This window comes from Mesoplodon bidens (genome assembly GCF_964165515.1).
Source record: "Mesoplodon bidens genome assembly, chromosome: 2".
Taxonomy (NCBI): Eukaryota; Metazoa; Chordata; class Mammalia; order Artiodactyla; family Ziphiidae; genus Mesoplodon; species Mesoplodon bidens.
This window is the reverse complement of record NC_138177.1, coordinates 47,055,982-47,071,725: the sequence shown is the minus strand read 5'-3', so window position 1 is coordinate 47,071,725 and position 15,744 is coordinate 47,055,982. Positions and strand designations below refer to the sequence as shown.

General features: G+C 55.9%; 2 protein-coding genes across 3 annotated transcripts in view; one reads left to right on the top strand and one right to left on the bottom strand.

The window, feature by feature from the left end:
* Window positions 1-3,580: 3,580 nt before the first annotated feature.
* Window positions 3,581-10,894, top strand: MYBPH (myosin binding protein H; the record flags this gene model as incomplete). The annotated part of the gene is made up of 9 exons (XM_081226122.1): window positions 3,581-3,782; window positions 3,890-4,024; window positions 4,769-4,936; window positions 7,341-7,429; window positions 7,809-8,004; window positions 8,188-8,327; window positions 8,943-9,102; window positions 10,340-10,476; window positions 10,625-10,894. 9 exons carry the CDS (start codon window positions 3,581-3,583, stop codon window positions 10,838-10,840), a joined length of 1,443 nt encoding a protein of 480 aa, XP_081082248.1. The 3' UTR covers window positions 10,841-10,894.
* A 443-nt stretch (window positions 10,895-11,337) lies between these two features.
* Window positions 11,338-15,744, bottom strand: part of ADORA1 (adenosine A1 receptor) — a 35,059-nt gene continuing 30,652 nt past the window's right edge. The window contains exons 2-3 of one of the 2 annotated variants that reach the window (XR_014015219.1): window positions 12,959-14,313; window positions 11,338-11,373 (exon numbers count right to left, since the gene is read on the bottom strand). Coding sequence is in view for 1 of the 2 variants with exons in the window: in XM_081226123.1 (XP_081082249.1) it covers window positions 13,674-14,313 (640 nt within the window). In the remaining variant the exon portion in view is untranslated. Of the gene's footprint in view, window positions 11,374-12,343; window positions 14,314-15,744 lie in introns of those variants that run through there. The other variant, XM_081226123.1, reaches the window with a different exon arrangement.

Sequence of the window (15,744 nt, the reverse complement as noted above, 5' to 3'; positions counted from 1 at the left end):
TCACCTGCCCTGCTGGGTCCCCTGTTGAGCTTCAGTCTCCCTTCCTTGGGCCCATGCGGAGGGCCACAGCTCTGCCATCTGAGCTCAGCTCTGGTGGACAGGCAGGTAGGGGTGGGGCTGTGGGACCAACACAGTGTAAGACACAAGGTCAGCACATAGCTTCTGATTAAGGAGAATGCTCAACAACTCCAAGCCCCACACAAGGAGATCTCTTCAACTCCCTTGCCCCCAGGCCTCTATGCCTAAGGACACCATTTTGGCAAGCTCTAACCCTGCAGAGTGAAATATCTTACAAGAAGCAGCAACCACACTAACTATATCCTCTGCCAAGCCCAACTTGAACCTTTACTCAGGAACATAATCATGTCCCCATTCCACTTCCCTTTCCTGATTCTGCAGCTGCTCCATAAAGCACTGGGGCTCACCAGTTATTAGCACTTGCTTCAGTCTATCTTTGCGGTCCCACTGGACCCACGGGGCTCACCTCTCCCATCTCTTCTGGATTCCTCTCTCTCAGGCTTGGTAGTCCTGAGCTGCAGAAAAGGAGACCAGCCTGTCCTCTGCCGGGCCCCAGGAAGTCCCCAAAAGAGGCAAGCATCACCAGACCCATTAGTCATGGACTTAACCCAAGAGGGCTGATGGGCTTCCAGATCTTAAACTCATTGTCGTCCAGACTTCTCGATACAGTTCCTTGTTGAAAGAAGCCTTTTCTGTTTCCAGGGGCTAGCAGGAACTAGGAAGGAAACCCTTGAACACCAACCCTTCATCTCCTCTCAGCTCGGGGAGGTATAGGAGCCAACACAGGGTCAGGTTAGAGAGACCCCTGACCTTGGACTCTCAGGGCTAGATGGAGACACCTATGTTATCTCACACACCCTCCCTCCGTCCCAGGCCTAGAGTCTCTACAGGACTTGAGAGCTAGCCTTCCAACCTCCCCCCACACTCTCGGTGACCAGTTGCTCATTACCTTAGAGGAACCCTTTCCATTGCTGGACTGAAATCAGTCAGGTGTCCTAGGGCTGTAACCCAGCCCTCTGTCTCTCCCCTCTCAGGACATAGCCCTCAGCCCATGCAGAGATCCAGACTCCTCAGCTCAGCCTGGGACACGAGGTGGGGGCCAGATGGGACGGGATGGGTCAAACGGGATGAGCTCAGATCAGCCAGCCTTCCAGCCTTTATGAAGTAGAGAGGTTCTCAGCAGTTTCTGTGAACTCCCAGAGCCCCAAACATGCCTTGTATCTAGAGAGAGTTCAGCTGCATGCTCCAAAACCAAAGAGAATTTATCTGTGGATTCCCTGATGTTTGGATTATCTGTGACTTGGCCTAGTGGTTTGTGACACTGGTTTGAGGTGTGGGGAAGAAAAGACCTATCGGCCTCCCTGAAATCTGAACCAGCTGGAGCGGGGCAGATGCAACTGATCCCAAGGTCACCGCCAAGCTAAAGGAAAAGAGAGTGAGAACTTGGCCAGAGCTTCAGGGTGTACCTGGCATTTCACTGCTGGCCAGTGGGCCAAGCATTTCCTAATCCCTGCCCACTGCCTACCCTACCACACAGGGGTCTTTAAAAGCCAGGGGCTGTGAGTCCTCCAGGGAAGTCAACCCCCACCCTACCTCCCCTGGCCACCCTTCCCCCATCCTGAGACAGTCTCTGGAGGGCTGACTCAGGGTCCTGCAGAGTTAGTCACATTCACTTATAGCTGCAGAGTCAGAGGCCAGGGATAGAGATCGGGTCTCCAGTCCTGGAGGACTGCCCAGCAGGACATTGAGTCACCCGGCAGAGGGCACGGGCACCCAAGCGGGGCAGGATCTGGAGGCTCCCCAGGCCCTCCACTGCCTCTCCCCAAAAAGGACAGCCACTGGTGAGAGGTGGCCACACTCCTGTGCCCCCAAGCCCCGGGGCAGGGGGAGAGCATGCATGCCACCGAGGGCCCTACATAAATTACATGTGTATTGATTTTTAAATTATGGGATATATCATACAAGCTAAAGAGTGCATAAAATGTATTTGTTTAATTTAAAGAATTCCTATATAGTGAAAGCCTGTGTAGCCACCATCCAGGACAGGAAATGAGGCCTCATTAGTGCCCATGAAACTCCACAGTCACATACATCCCTGTCCCTCTGCCCAGAGGCAGGCGCTATCCTGACCTTCCCTGCCTTCTTTTGTGGTCTCACCCGCTAGAGACGCCCCTTGAAGAAGAGAGCTGGTGCTCCCGGTGCTTGAATTGAATATGAAAGGGGTCTTGTCGCTCTCTGTGCCTGGCTCCTTTGCTCCCCGTTATGTCTGTTAGATCAACCATGTAGCTGAAGTTTGCTCATTTTATTCCATTTTTGGTTTAGAGGGGCACACACATGTCACAGTTATTTATGCATTCCCCTGTTGAGGGAGAGCTGTGTTCTCCAGATTTGGTGTTACAGACAATGCTGCTGTGAACGTTTGCATGCCTGTCTCCTGGGGCACAGGTGTGAGAGTTTCTGGGGGTGTGACTGCTGGGTCATAGAATTTGCACATTTTCAATCTGACTAGATACTGTCTCACTTTTTCCAAAGAGATTGCTCCCATCTACACTCCCACCAGCAGTGAGAGTTCTCGTTACTTCCCCTCCTCCCTGACACACGTTATTTTCAGGCTTATTAAATCATTCCCGATCTTACTGTTTTATTGGATGAATGACACAATGACTAGCAATTTGGTTGTACCTGCCTCATTTCCTCGTGGCATGCAGATGTCCTGCTTCGAAGAGTACAAGTCTCAGAGTGCTGTCCTCCTCCAAGGTCTCTTCCAGACCTGTCTTATGACTTGATTTTACCCCCAAGGGCTAGGGGACTGTCATAGTGCTCTCTGTAACAGATGGGGAACCTGAGGTCCAGAGCAGGGATTGGAGAGGCTGGGTAACCAGGGGCCTTAGACTCCCTTCCTTGGGTCCCATTGCTAGAAGACCTTCCACCAATCAGGCCCACCTTGGGCATCCCAATTCCCTCCCTCTCTAGGCCCTCAACCTCATACAGCACAAGTGAGAATTCCCAGGGAACGTGAGGACCAGGGGAGTGTGGGACCGCAGGGACAAAGCTGGGAGTGCTCCCAAGAGAAGGCTGTTTCAGGCTGTCTGGACCCCAGCACCCAAGCTGAGAAGCCCTGGGCACAAGTGGTCCCCCAGAGGCCAAACACACAGAGCCTGATCTGGGTTCATTCTCTAGATGGAAGCTCTTGTTCCCATTGCCCTGACCCCTGGCACAGGCTCCTGGCAATGTCCCATCTCACCGATCTGTACCCTCCTCCCATCTGGGCACCAGAACTCTGCCTGCTGAGATCCAATCGGGGTGATGGACGAGGCCGCGCACTCCTCAGGGGACCCTTGCCGTCCTCCGCCAGAGCTATTCCTGGCTTCAGCGCCTCCCCACGCACCCCCCCAGTCCCCCTGCCTGACCTGACCCCACAGCTGGGAATCATTTGCTTGGGGGTGGGGCAGCCCCCTGACTATATAAGCCTGGACCTAGGTGTCCCAGGCACCCTGGAATCACAGACCCCTCCAGTGCTGCTCCCTGCGCTCTCCAGCCTGACCCTCCAGCAATCCTTGCAATGAGAGGAAAAGCCACCTGTGAAGCCCTTGCCTGTGGTCCGGAGGAGACTGCCTCTGAGTCTGCAAGTGTGCCCACCACAGAGCCCTCTGGAGAAGTGGCAGCACGGAAGTCTGCCGGGGAAGAGCAGGCTCCCAAGCCACGGGAGCCTGCCCCTCAGGCACCTGCCCCCGCAACCTCTAAACCCGCACCTCCAAGTGAAGGTGACAAGAGGCGGGGCAGGTGGAGGAGGGAGGCAGCCTTGGCGGAGAGTGCTGCGGGCAGAGCTTTTGGCTACGAACCTCTTTATCTCCCCCTGCTTCTCCCTCAGATGTCCCCAGTGCCCCGCTGCTGCTGGCTGTGGAGGACGTGAGAGAGAGCTCGGTGACTGTGAGCTGGGAACCCCCGGAGAGGCTAGGGAAGCTGGGGCTCCAGGGCTATGTTCTGGAACTCCGCCGAGAGGGAGGTGAGCTGTGGGCTAAGCCCTGCATACACCCAGGGGAGGTGGGCTTAGAGGGCAGCAGGGACAAGCCCCCAGACTCTGCAGTTGGGTCAGTCCAAGGGGAGATACAGAAGGAGGGAGAGGAAGCAGTCCGCTCAAGCCACTCACACACAGCTTCTTGCTCCACCAACGCACCTCTGAAAGCAGGAGGATGTCCAAACGGCCTTAGGAGGCCCCCTGTCCTCCAGCTCCAGGAAGCCTCTGAGTAACAGAGATAAAAGGGTAGGCGACAGTGGGGCACTCCTCTGTGAGAAGGAAGGAGGTGCTAAGTCTCAGAGGACTCTCCTTGGGGAGGGCAAGCAGGAGGTGGACAGCAAAAGAAGCTGAGGGGGAGGGTAAGTTGTAAGAGGCAGTGAGGAGAAATAGGGGACGGGCGGCTCTGGCCAAATTCCTCATGCCAGCATCCTGTTATCCACCTCCGTGGCAGTCAAGTTCAGCCTGCCTTCGCCCCTACCTTGCTGTGTGATTTGGCAAATGTGTCCAACCCTCTCTGGGCTCCGGCAAACCCATCTCTGGCCACCACTCAAGGGTTCTAACATCAGGCGTCTTTGACGCCATTTGACAACAAGAAGTCAGGGAGGCAAAGGGATAATAAGTCCCAGAAAGGGAGGTCAGCTTCCTCAGATCATCAGCGAGAAGGGAAGCCCCACTGAGAAGGGTGCCCACAGCCATGGAGCCAGGACCTTGCACTCTCTTCATTTCTCTCAGCCTTGGAGTGGGTGCCTGTGAATTCCCGGCCCATGATGGTGACCCAGCAGACCGTGCGGAACCTGGCTGTAGGTGACAAGTTCTTCGTACGTGTGGCTGCAGTGAGCTCGGCAGGGGCTGGCCCACCAGCAGTGCTGGACGAGCCTGTCCACATCCAAAAGATCATTGGTAAATCCTGCTCCCCAGCCCTTCCCAGGCACCTTACCTAATGGATGGAGAAACTGAGGCCAATGGGTAGAGCGAACAGGGCAGTCATTTCCCCCCATCCCACACTCACGTGCACAAGCCACCTGCTATCGCCATTCTGCCTTAAGAAAGTCCCAGGTTCCTCGGCAGCAAGGGGCCTCTAGAGGTCAAAGAGGCCATTTCCCTGAGTGGCCCAGCCCCCAAGCTTCCTGACCTCCAGAAGTGAGAGCTCAAGCTCCCCAGGTCACCTGCCTCAGAGTCCCAATGTTTAGAGTCATTACATTCTTCCTAGCTAACTTAATTCCTTCAGCGGCCATGGAAGTTCATTTTCTGCTCAGTTCATATGGCCTGGGTTCCAGACAGGAGTCTTTGCTTGCCTCTTGCTGCACCACGTCCCTAGTGGGAAGAAGATTAATGCCCTGCAAAAGGCCGGTGAAGGTTTCTCCATCCCCAGAGGCCAGTGCTACACTGGGAACCTGGGAGGCCAGCTGCTGTCCCCTTGCTAGATTTCTATTTGTAGGGTGCATTAGCCTCAAGTCCTCCCAGGACTGATCAGGTTTCAGTCTGTTAATGGCAGTGAGTCATTTGGTCGGATCCAAGGTCTCTGGGGACAGCCCAGAGCCCCAGGGTGACAAGAGACATAGGCCAGCAGGTGGCCTGAGGCCTTCTCCACCTTTCTCCTTGCTCCCCCCTCCTCATCTTGACCCCCTAATTCTGGACAAGGCCTCCAGACAGAGGGGGTTTCATGGCCACAGAAGGGGGTCAAGTCTGGATTCAAGGAAATACTTTTCAACTCTAAGGTCTGAGAGATGTGGGAACCAGGGCGTTGGGAGTGTAGAATTGTAGACTGTCACGGCTTGTCCAGCCAAGCCAAGCAGGTCCAAAGGCACCCAGGACTCCCTTGAGGTCACCTAGCCGATTAGTGGCAGTCCCAGAACCTGACTCCCACGCAGGACAGTTCATGTCTTACCAGGCAGCAGGGAGTCTTTTTCTGGTGGTTTTCAAAACCAGAGGACTTTCCCCTCCTTTGAGCCTGGGTGAGACATGGTCCCAGGTGGCAGCTCAATATGGACTCATTGCTTCTAGCCTGGGAGTGCCAGGAAGCCCTCCTTGTTGGTGAGTGGGGCTGGTGGGCATCCTGGACCTTTCCTCAGGGCCCAGGGATCTCAGACTCTGAGAGCCTGCAGGGGCCAGGGGCCTCTCCTTCAAGGCCTAACCCTGAAGGAGGCAGCTAGACTCAGAGCACCCTCTACTCCATTAAAATTCCTCTGGCAGGAGGGAAGGGGATTTCCTGGAGAGAAGAGGGGAGGAAGCTGTGAACAAACAGGGAGCAGCCAGCTAGGCCCCCCTCATGGGCAGCGCAGGGTGGGGACCCTGTCCAGAATCCTCAGCTGCTCAGCTGTCCCTCCTCAGCCACCTGGAGCTGCCAAGCATTCCTGGCCCCCTGCAGCTGCCCCTGGAACATTCCACGCCTGATGCTCCCAGGGCCAAGTGCCTGCACAGCTAATCCTCAGAGACGCCGTGTTCCTTCTGTCCCCTCCCTCTCTGCCCTGCGTGCCACTGACCAACTGCTGCCACCTGTTTGCCACTGAGGAGCCTCAGCCACCACCACCCCTGCTCCCGCCCAGGGGGATGGTGGCAGGGGCTGTTGCAGCATCCCTTGGAATGCCCAACAGCTTCAGTGGTTGCACCTGATTGGGTGATAGTCAGGAAGGTGGTTCTCTACCGTAGCCTGGGGCTGAAGTAAAGTGTCAGGAAGGACTTCCCCACCGCACACTGAAAGGTAGTGGCAGGAGTAAGGGAGAAGGAAGGGGGTAGGTCTGCTCTGGCTTCATTTAAAAAGGGAAAGATCCCAATCCTCCCATATGGCTTGGAGACAGAGCAGTGGGCAAATGGGTCTCACAGGGGCTTCTCTGAAGGCCTGAGCTGTTCAAAGCAGAAAGGCAAGGGGGACTGGGAGGACAGTGTTGCCCCCCTTCCAGGGAATGCAGGCCCACAGGCGCAGCACACGCTGCCCACCAGGGGGAGCCAGGGAGCCAGCTGGGGTCCATCTGGAGCCCAGGAATACCAGAGCTGCAGGGCAAATCCCAGCCTGGCAGGGTCAGGGCACCAAGGGAGTGCCCGGGATGCCTACTAGTTCACACCGTGGAGGCCCTGCCCTCCTGGAACCTCCTGGCTCTCAAGTCCCCAAGGGCCTCAGGGGATTTGGGTCCCTGGATCTGGGGCGTGAGCTTTGCCCTGTCCGCAAGGAAGCAGCCTCAGAGCACACTCAGGAGACCTCCTGCCCAGCCAGCAGCCTTCTCCAGTTGTCCCCTGCCCCTGCCACAGAAGCCCCCAATCAGCAGCCCCCCTGCTGTGCTAAGCCTAGCCTCTCGCTTTAATGCAGAGGCCCCCAAGATCCGCGTTCCCCGCCACCTTCGTCAGACCTATGTCCGTCAGGTGGGAGAGATGATTAACCTGCAAATCCCCTTCCAGGTGAGTATGCCCCCTGCCCAGGATAAGAGCTTGGGTGAAATAAGGGCCCCCGTCTGAGGTGTATTAGAGGAGCCCAGGAAATGTCAGGATCCCCGTGGAGGTCTGCCTGAGACCCACCCACCAAGATGGCCTCACCCTCCCTCTGTTGTACACATGACTCAGTTGTGATTCTCCAGCCGGTGAACAGGACAGGTGGCCCCGGGGCTGGCTGGACATCCGGAGAATGAGGCTCTAGGCAGCACCTGTGGCTCTAGCCTCTGCTGCCCCTGCTCGGAAGGGCCAATGGGGCCAGCTCCCCTGGCACAGGGATCCCTGGAGCTGAGTGGGTGTGGGGGTGCTGGCGCCTTCTGCGCTCACCTTGAGGGCTCCTCCCTCCCAGGGGAATCCCAAGCCTCAGGCCTCGTGGACCCACAACGGTCACGCCCTGGACAGCCAGCGGGTGAATGTGCACACCGGGGACCAGGACTCCATCCTCTTCATCCGCTCAGCCCAGCGCTCCGACTCAGGCTGCTATGAGCTCACTGTACAGCTGGAAGGCCTGGAGGCCAAGGCAGCCATCGACATCCTGGTGATCGGTATGGGGCCAGGGGAGGCAGGGCTGACTTGCTGGGGACCCAGAGACCTCACCTCCTGCCCCAGAACTGATGGCCAATGGGGTCAGGCCAAGAGAGAGTGATGCGAGCCAGATCTTGGGTTGGGGGGATTTTGCAGCAAGCCCAGCCCTCCCCCTCACTCTCTCTCACACTCTGGTCCTACAGAGAACCCTGGACCCCCCAGCAGCATCAGGCTACTGGATGTCTGGGGCTGCAACGCTGCCCTCGAGTGGACACCACCCCAGGACACAGGCAACACAGAGCTCCTGGGCTACACAGTGCAGAAGGCAGACAAAAAGACAGGGGTGAGGCCTGCTAGAGCAGAGTACGGGGAAGAGGAAGGTCTGACTGGGGTTGGGTTTGGGGGGGAAGAAGTGGCCTAGGTGTCTGGGAAGGCCTGTCCACTAAGAGTCCACGGACTGAAGAGCTCTGGTCTGCCTACCACTAACCTGACTCCCTGTGTGGCTTTTGGCAAATCTCTTTCATCTCTGGGTTTCAGTTTCCTCCTGAAGACTGCAAGGGTGGCTCTCGGAGGCCCTTCAAGCTCTAGAGCTTCTGGAAATGTAATGTGCATATGAATTACCTGGGAACCTTGCTAAAATGCAGATCTTAATTCAGTGGGTCTGGGGTGGGGATTGAGATCCTGAACGTCTATGAAGTTCTCAGGTGATTCTTACTTTGCAGGACCTCGGGCCACACTTTGACCAGTAAAGTTCTAGAATTCTCTGAGGACCCCAGCAAGGTCACATTCTCCCAGGGGCTCCTTCTCCCAATTTAAAGTCCCTCAGACCCAAAGCTGGATGTTTCAGCCTCCCAGGGCTGGGGTGTGGAACAAGCCCCTCTGAGGAAGAGGCCACAGGGGGAGCAGGGAGGGGGAGGGTAGGGGGGAGGTGAGGATGACAGGCCCAGGGTCCTTGCAGCAATGGTTCACAGTACTGGAACGCTACCACCCGACGACCTGCGCCATCTCAGACCTCATCGTGGGTAACTCTTACTCCTTCCGAGTCTTCTCGGAAAACCGGTGTGGACTCAGTGCCTCGGCGGCCGTCACCAAGGAGCTCGCCCACATCCAGAAGACAGGTGGGTCTGGGTCCAAGACCGGAAACCAAGCTAGGTCTTGCCATGCTGACCCTTCTCCCTGTCTCTGACTTTTCCTTGGTGTGTCAGCACCCCTCCCGGTGTCCTTCTCATGGGTGCCCACTTGCCAGAGCTTTTGCTGCCCTCTCCACACCCACTCCACAGCTACCCACACGCACACATTCACACGGCGTGACTGTAAAGAAATGGATATGGTTGACTGATTATAACAAACACATCAGAGCAAACCCATGCAAATGAGAAGCACCCCTTGGGAGGCTGTGCACTTATTCTAAAGATGCCGTATGGCTGCCAACATCATAGCAGTCGTTGGGTCTCCTGTGCAGTGTCCCAAGGGAGCTACTCTGAAGGGCAATGTGTGTGGGTAGGTAGACTGGTGAGTCTGCTAAAAGCAAACTCCCGACCCTAATATAACACCACATAGATGGACAAGAGAGATATGGGTATTTACTGTCTCTATACAGTCACATGGTCCTCTTGCGTCAAATGTGAAATTCCAAGCCCTTTCTCCCTGTCACCCTGTGTGCTCCAAGGCCCTCCCCCGTACCGTCTGTGCGGGCTGCAGAAAGCACACACTAGCCTGAACTGCACAGAATTAGGAAGACATTTTCGTTTAAAAGAAGAAAGCCAGTCGAGTCTCCAAAGACAAACAGAAATGAAATGTAGAATCCCTGGCTTTTTAGTCTCCACCTTCAGCCAAGATCATCTCATCTGTTTGGTTTTGCTGCCCACTCCCCTCTCTCTTCCCCTCTGTGACTCACCCAGCTGTAGTTTCGGCTTTCCTCTGCCTCTTTGAGACATTCTGCCTCTAAGCTCCTGCATGTTGGTTGTGCCTGGCTTCCCAAAGACCCCAGGAGCCTAGGGTCCTGCCATGGGGTTCCAGAGGAGGAGGCAGGGATGAAATGGATTGTCTCCCACCCTTAATTTTCCTCCAGACCACCAGCTCTCTGCTCAGAGAGCCATGGTCATCATGCGACCTTCCATTGCTTAAGCCGCAAACTCACTACGTGATATTGGGCAAGTCCCTCATCTATGAAGGGTCATAGTTTTCCATCTGTCAACTGGGGATGACAAATTTATCCTTGCAAAGGAATGCTGTGTAGACTAGATGGGATACCTAAGTGTAAGCTGTAGTGATTTTAAGAAAATGGATGAGGTCAGTCTTAAGAGGTCTCCTCCTGTAACCTCAAATTCACCCTACTTTCTCCCTCAAAACCAGATATTGTGGCCAAACCTAAAAGTTTTGTTGAGCGAGACTTCTCAGAAGCCCCCTCGTTCACCCAGCCCCTGGCTGACCACACCTCCACCCCTGGCTACAGCACACAGCTCTTCTGCAGTGTCCGAGCATCACCCAAGGTGAGGGGCAGGGCCCTGCTGTGCCCTGGGCAGGGGCACTGGTGTTGAAGAATCTTCCCAGGCATCTTTCCCTAAGCGGAGGATGGCCTTCGAGACCCTCATCCTGGCCCACAAACTTCCCAGCTCTCCTCTGACCTTGCTTCCCCAGCCCAGGATCATCTGGATGAAAAACAACATGGACATCCGGGGTGACCCCAAATACCGTGCCCTCTCTGAGCAAGGTGTCTGCACCCTGGAGATCCGGAAACCCAGCCCCTTCGATTCCGGGGTCTACACCTGCAAGGCCGTCAATGTGCTGGGGGAGGCGTCTGTGGACTGCCGGCTGGAGGTCAAAGGTGAGGGCTTGAGAGGGGTCACTCCTTAGGAGCCCTCCAACGGATGGGAGACCAGGAGAAGCCACCTCTTCTCCTGCTGGACTAGACGAGGCTGAGCGCTGAAAATCAAGGCAAGACAGGGGTAGTGAAAATCGAGGTCAGGCTGTCAGAAGGGCTTTCCAAGAGGGAGGATGGCTTAATGTGGGCAAAGGAGGCGGTAGAGTCTGCCTCGTAGACAGATGGATCACTGGGGTGAGGGCATGAGACTCACTCACCCCCCCCTCACCTCCCACTCGGGTCCCCAGCAGACACCCACCCCCTCCCTGAGCTCTAACCTTCAAATTTCTCCCAGCCTCAGCCACACACTGAAGAGCCACTGGTGGAGGCTGTGATGAAGAGGAAGGTAAATGGCTGCATGCATTCCATCTGCTGCCTCTGGGGGTGGAGGCCAGGAGCAGGGGTGGGAGTGAGAAGGGAAGGGGGCAGCCAGCTCTGAGCACAAATCTGCAGTCACAGGCAACGAACACGCACAGTCCTGGGGGTGTTCCACAGACGCTGCAGGGCAGGGTGACGCTGGTGAGGCCTGGAAGGGATGGGCATTCAGTGGAAGGGATTCAGTGGATGGTCAGAGGACAGGATCTAGTCCTGGCTCTGAAAGACCTTAGGCCAGGGCATTCCCTTGGACCTGTTTTCTCAGTCAGAAAAGTAGGGGCAACATCCGTGCCCTGACTGCCCTCCCCAGGTGGTTCTGAGGCCCTGGACTAGTGAGGATGTATCCTGGAGCTGCAGTGGGCAGAGCTGAGACCTGGGCTTTGGGCCCAAGGGCCTAAGGGGAAGGAGGCCTGGGAAAGGAAGAGGGGTACTGCTTCGTACTCCCCATATCACCCCTTCAGCCGGGCACGTATAGCCCAGCTCTGCCCAACAGCAGGGGCTCATGAAACATGTTCTCTGCTAGGTGCTGCGGGCCTGAGGGTTCAGGGCAGCCAGGCCCAGAATCAAGCTCCACGGAGGCCAGAGGTCCCCATCTTCATAGTGATGACTGATGGCTTTGCTCCTTGGTACCTGCCTAGCAGGCCCCAGGCCAGGCTTCCTGGATATGAGGGGCCCTGGAAAGTGCAAAGATTGGAGCGCTTCTGCAGGGAGTTGTACACTGCGCGAGAAGCACTTGAATAAAGGTGTGTGGTGATACAGTGTAGGGGCCTCTGTGACAATGAGCATCATCATGATGGGGGCGGCACTGCGTCACCATGAAGGGGGTGTTGAATGTGTCACCATGAGGGGGTCTCCACCTCTGACACCATGAGGAAGGTGCCAGTGGGAGGGGGCTCGCAGTGTCACGGGGTTTTTCCAGATTTTTTAGGATCTCCTTTCACATGCAGAGTTTGCTACCCTAAGAGGATAACTATAGGAACAGACACACCCTTCTTTGGAACCCTCCTTGATCCAAATGCCTCCAAGTCCCCCCTCCCTTCACCTCTCCCCACCCCCCACCATTGCGTTTTCTGTGTTGAGGTTGTTTGTTGCCCTCAGACAGTGGTGGGGTACGTTCTCCATGAGGGTTCACAGTCTTTTATTAGTCAAGTGGCCCGCCCTGGGAGTCAGGGGATATCCCACCTCTGAGAGCGGGAAGGGCCTGGAATCATGTCTGGAGTTGCTATTCACACTTAGAACCTGGCCCCTCATTCTTCTGTATAAGGAGCTTTGGGCTTGGCCAGGAGTGGACCCTTCCCCAAGGGTTTAGTCTAAAGGCCTAGACTCTACAACAGAGCCTCAAAGCCCATGAACACTGTGCTAAGTGTCAGGGGTACTGAGGGTACCTAAATTCTGGTAAGACCTTCCTGCCCATACACCCAGGAGGGTAGTCTCCTCTGGCCTGACCACCCTGTCACACTTCATCCCAGCGTGACCACAGCAGCCCACTTTCCCTTCCTCATCCACTCCCCAGGCAGGCAGAATGCTCCCAAGAGCTGGCATGTCTGGGGTTCTCCTCTCCATCTGGCTCAGAAGCAACAGAGATGGGTGTCACCTAGGAGGGCACATGGCCATCACCGAGAGCTGGTGGCCCAGAGGACAGGCAGTTACACTCCAAGTCTCCTACATGGGAGGCTCAGGGCAAGAATTGAGGGCTCAACACTGTCTCCCAGTGGCTGTTTGAGGCCCACACCTACCATTCCACATTAGCTCCCGAGAGCTCGGAGCCCCCATTCAGGTCCAAGGGCTAGTGGAGAATAAAGCAAATACTGGAAATTATTTCTGGACTCGCTCTTTCGGCCTCTCCCAAGTATAACCCTGGAATCCCCAGGGCAAAGAGAGCAGGCACCCTGGCATGCAGCATGGCCAGGAACACAGGGTTCTGGGAGGTGGGGACTGAGGCTCCTTGCTTCCTGCCTGTCAGTGGCTCTGGCCACCTTCTGCTACAGAACAGGAGAGGAAACAAGGCCAGGACATCTAGTTTCTCTCCTTCTCTCCATCTTGGCGGGGATATTCTCCTCTCCTTAAACTTGGTCCCAGGGCTGCACCACTACCACCTAAGACAAGCAGACTCCCCTCTCTTCCCGCCATGGGAGCTGAGCTTGCCCTCCCGGCCCACAGGGCCCCATGGCAGTCTCAGTGTCCCCAAGCCCCACTCAGCCTGATGCGCTGGGCTGCCTGTGGGCTGGTCAGGCAGGTGGGGAGGCTCAAGCCCCTTTCCTCCTCCCCTCAGGGTACCTCGTTCTTTCCCCATGGACTTCCCTCCCAAAACTCCTCCAGGACCTCGAGGGGCAGGGCACTCCCAGCCCAAAGGCCAGTAGGGAAGAGCCAGGGAGACAAGGGAGACAGTAAGGAGGTGAGGACTGGGCTGAGATGCCCCAGGTGTGCGCAGCGGGGGGCAGGAGGTGGAGTCTAGTCATCGGGCCTCTCCTCTGGAGGGTCCTCCTCAATGGGGGGTGCAGGTTGGCAGCGGAAGTGGTCGTTCCAAATCTTAAGGAAGGTAACCCGAAACTTCTGGATGCGGAAGGCATAGACGATGGGATTCATGGCCGAGTTGCCATGTGTGAGGAAGATGGCGACGTACATGAGGAGCCTCGGCTTATGGCACGTAGGGCAGAAGAGGGTGACGCAGTTCAGGACGTGGAGGGGCAGCCAGCTGAGGGCGAAGAGGAAGAGGATGAGGGCCAGCGACTTGGCGATCTTCAGCTCCTTCCCATAGTACTTCTGCGGGTCGCCAGAGGAGGCCGACACCTTCTTGTTGAGCTGCTTGCGGATCAGGTAGAAGACCTCCAGGTAGATGAGGACCATGAGCAGCAGTGGGGGCAGCACCCAGACAAAGAAGTTGAAGTAGACCATATACTCCATGCTGATGACCTTCTCAAACTGGCACTCGATCACGGGCTCACCTACACTGCCATTGGCCACCCAGGCCCGCTCCACTGCATTCAGGTTGTTCCAGCCGAACATAGGTGTCAAGCCCACCACAAAGGAGAGAATCCAGCAGCCAACGATGGCCACCACAGCCCTTCGGGTAGTCACCACTGTCTTGTACCTGGGGGAGAGGAGGGCAGAGTATGAGGTCCCCTCCTCAGTTCACCCAGCCCCTGGGGGTCTCTAAGAGGAGGTCCCTGCTCAACCAGGGCCCAGCGAGTGGGGAGGCACATGTCTTTGGCTAGAGGGTCAAGTCTTTGGGATCTAAAATTTAGGCCAGAACTTGCAATGCACTGGTTCATGTCTACTGCTGAGGGTGGGAGAAAACAGAGAAGAAAATAACAGATGAATTCCTTTAGGAGTTTTACTAAAATTACCAAAGTAAAGATTGCTCACATGTGCTTGGCGCACCCCCACTGGTGACCTTATCATTGCTTCGTGACAGTTCCCATGGAGTAGAAAAGCACCAGCAGAATGAGTGCCCATTTGGCAGCTGAGAAAACTGAGGTTCAGAGTAGTCACGTGTTCTGCCCAAGACCACATGGAGGGTGGCAGCGCTGTGCTTCCTAACTGACCACAACAGCAAGGTGATTAACAAACCACCCCTCCCCCTGGGCCAGCTGACACACTATCATAAAAAGCCTTCCCCACCCCCTCCTTTTGGCTGCGTCCCATCTCTGCCAGTGCCCCCATCTCCCACCTCTGTCCTTACCTCGCCTCCCCTTTCAGTCATGTACAGTGCTTATCTCCTGAGGGGTTGATCTCAAGAACCAGCTCTCCACCCCCAAGCTAATTGGGAATTATTCTCAGGAAAGAAAACTGATTTTCATTGAGGACTACGTGCAAGGGACTCCGATTTATGCATGCATGCATGGGTGTATCCATTCACTTTTGCGTGCTTTCTGTGCCAGGCATTGGTCTCTGTGCTAGGAGTAAGATTAAGAATCCCTACCTCTATGCAGCTCACATTTTGGGTGAAGAAATAGATAACACAAAAGTAAGGAAATAAATAAACAAGACAACTAGAGGTGGTGATATGTCCTTTGAAGGAAATAAGCAGGACGATGTCAAGGGGCAGAGCTACCAACCTTTTTCATGCCATGACATACACAGATGATGAAAACATTTGGATGACACGGAAAATGGATGAGGCTGACCATGGGCCGTGACTCTTCCCCCACCCCTGCCCCCAGGGTTGACGGGATGCCCCTCCGAGGAGGGGGGCCTCCCCACTTCCCTTTAAACCAATCCAGCCAGCAGCCAGCATGTCCTGTGCCCACGCACTGGCCTTGGAGCTAGTGCCAAGGGCTGGGGCCCGCCCAGCTCTGTGCTGAGGAGCTGGCTCAGCCCAGCAGCTTGCCCAGTTGTTATTTTCCAATGTAGCTTCTGAGATGCATGGAGTGCCCTCCTGAGCATGTGAACGGCTACTGAGACCCACGGGTGTGAAGGCGGAGGCCTCCCTCCCTCTGACTACGTTTTTTTCTGTCCCGTGCCTGCGGAATCTGAGGCATTCTCCTTCACAGCAATGATTCTTAAGGTCCCTCTCACCCTG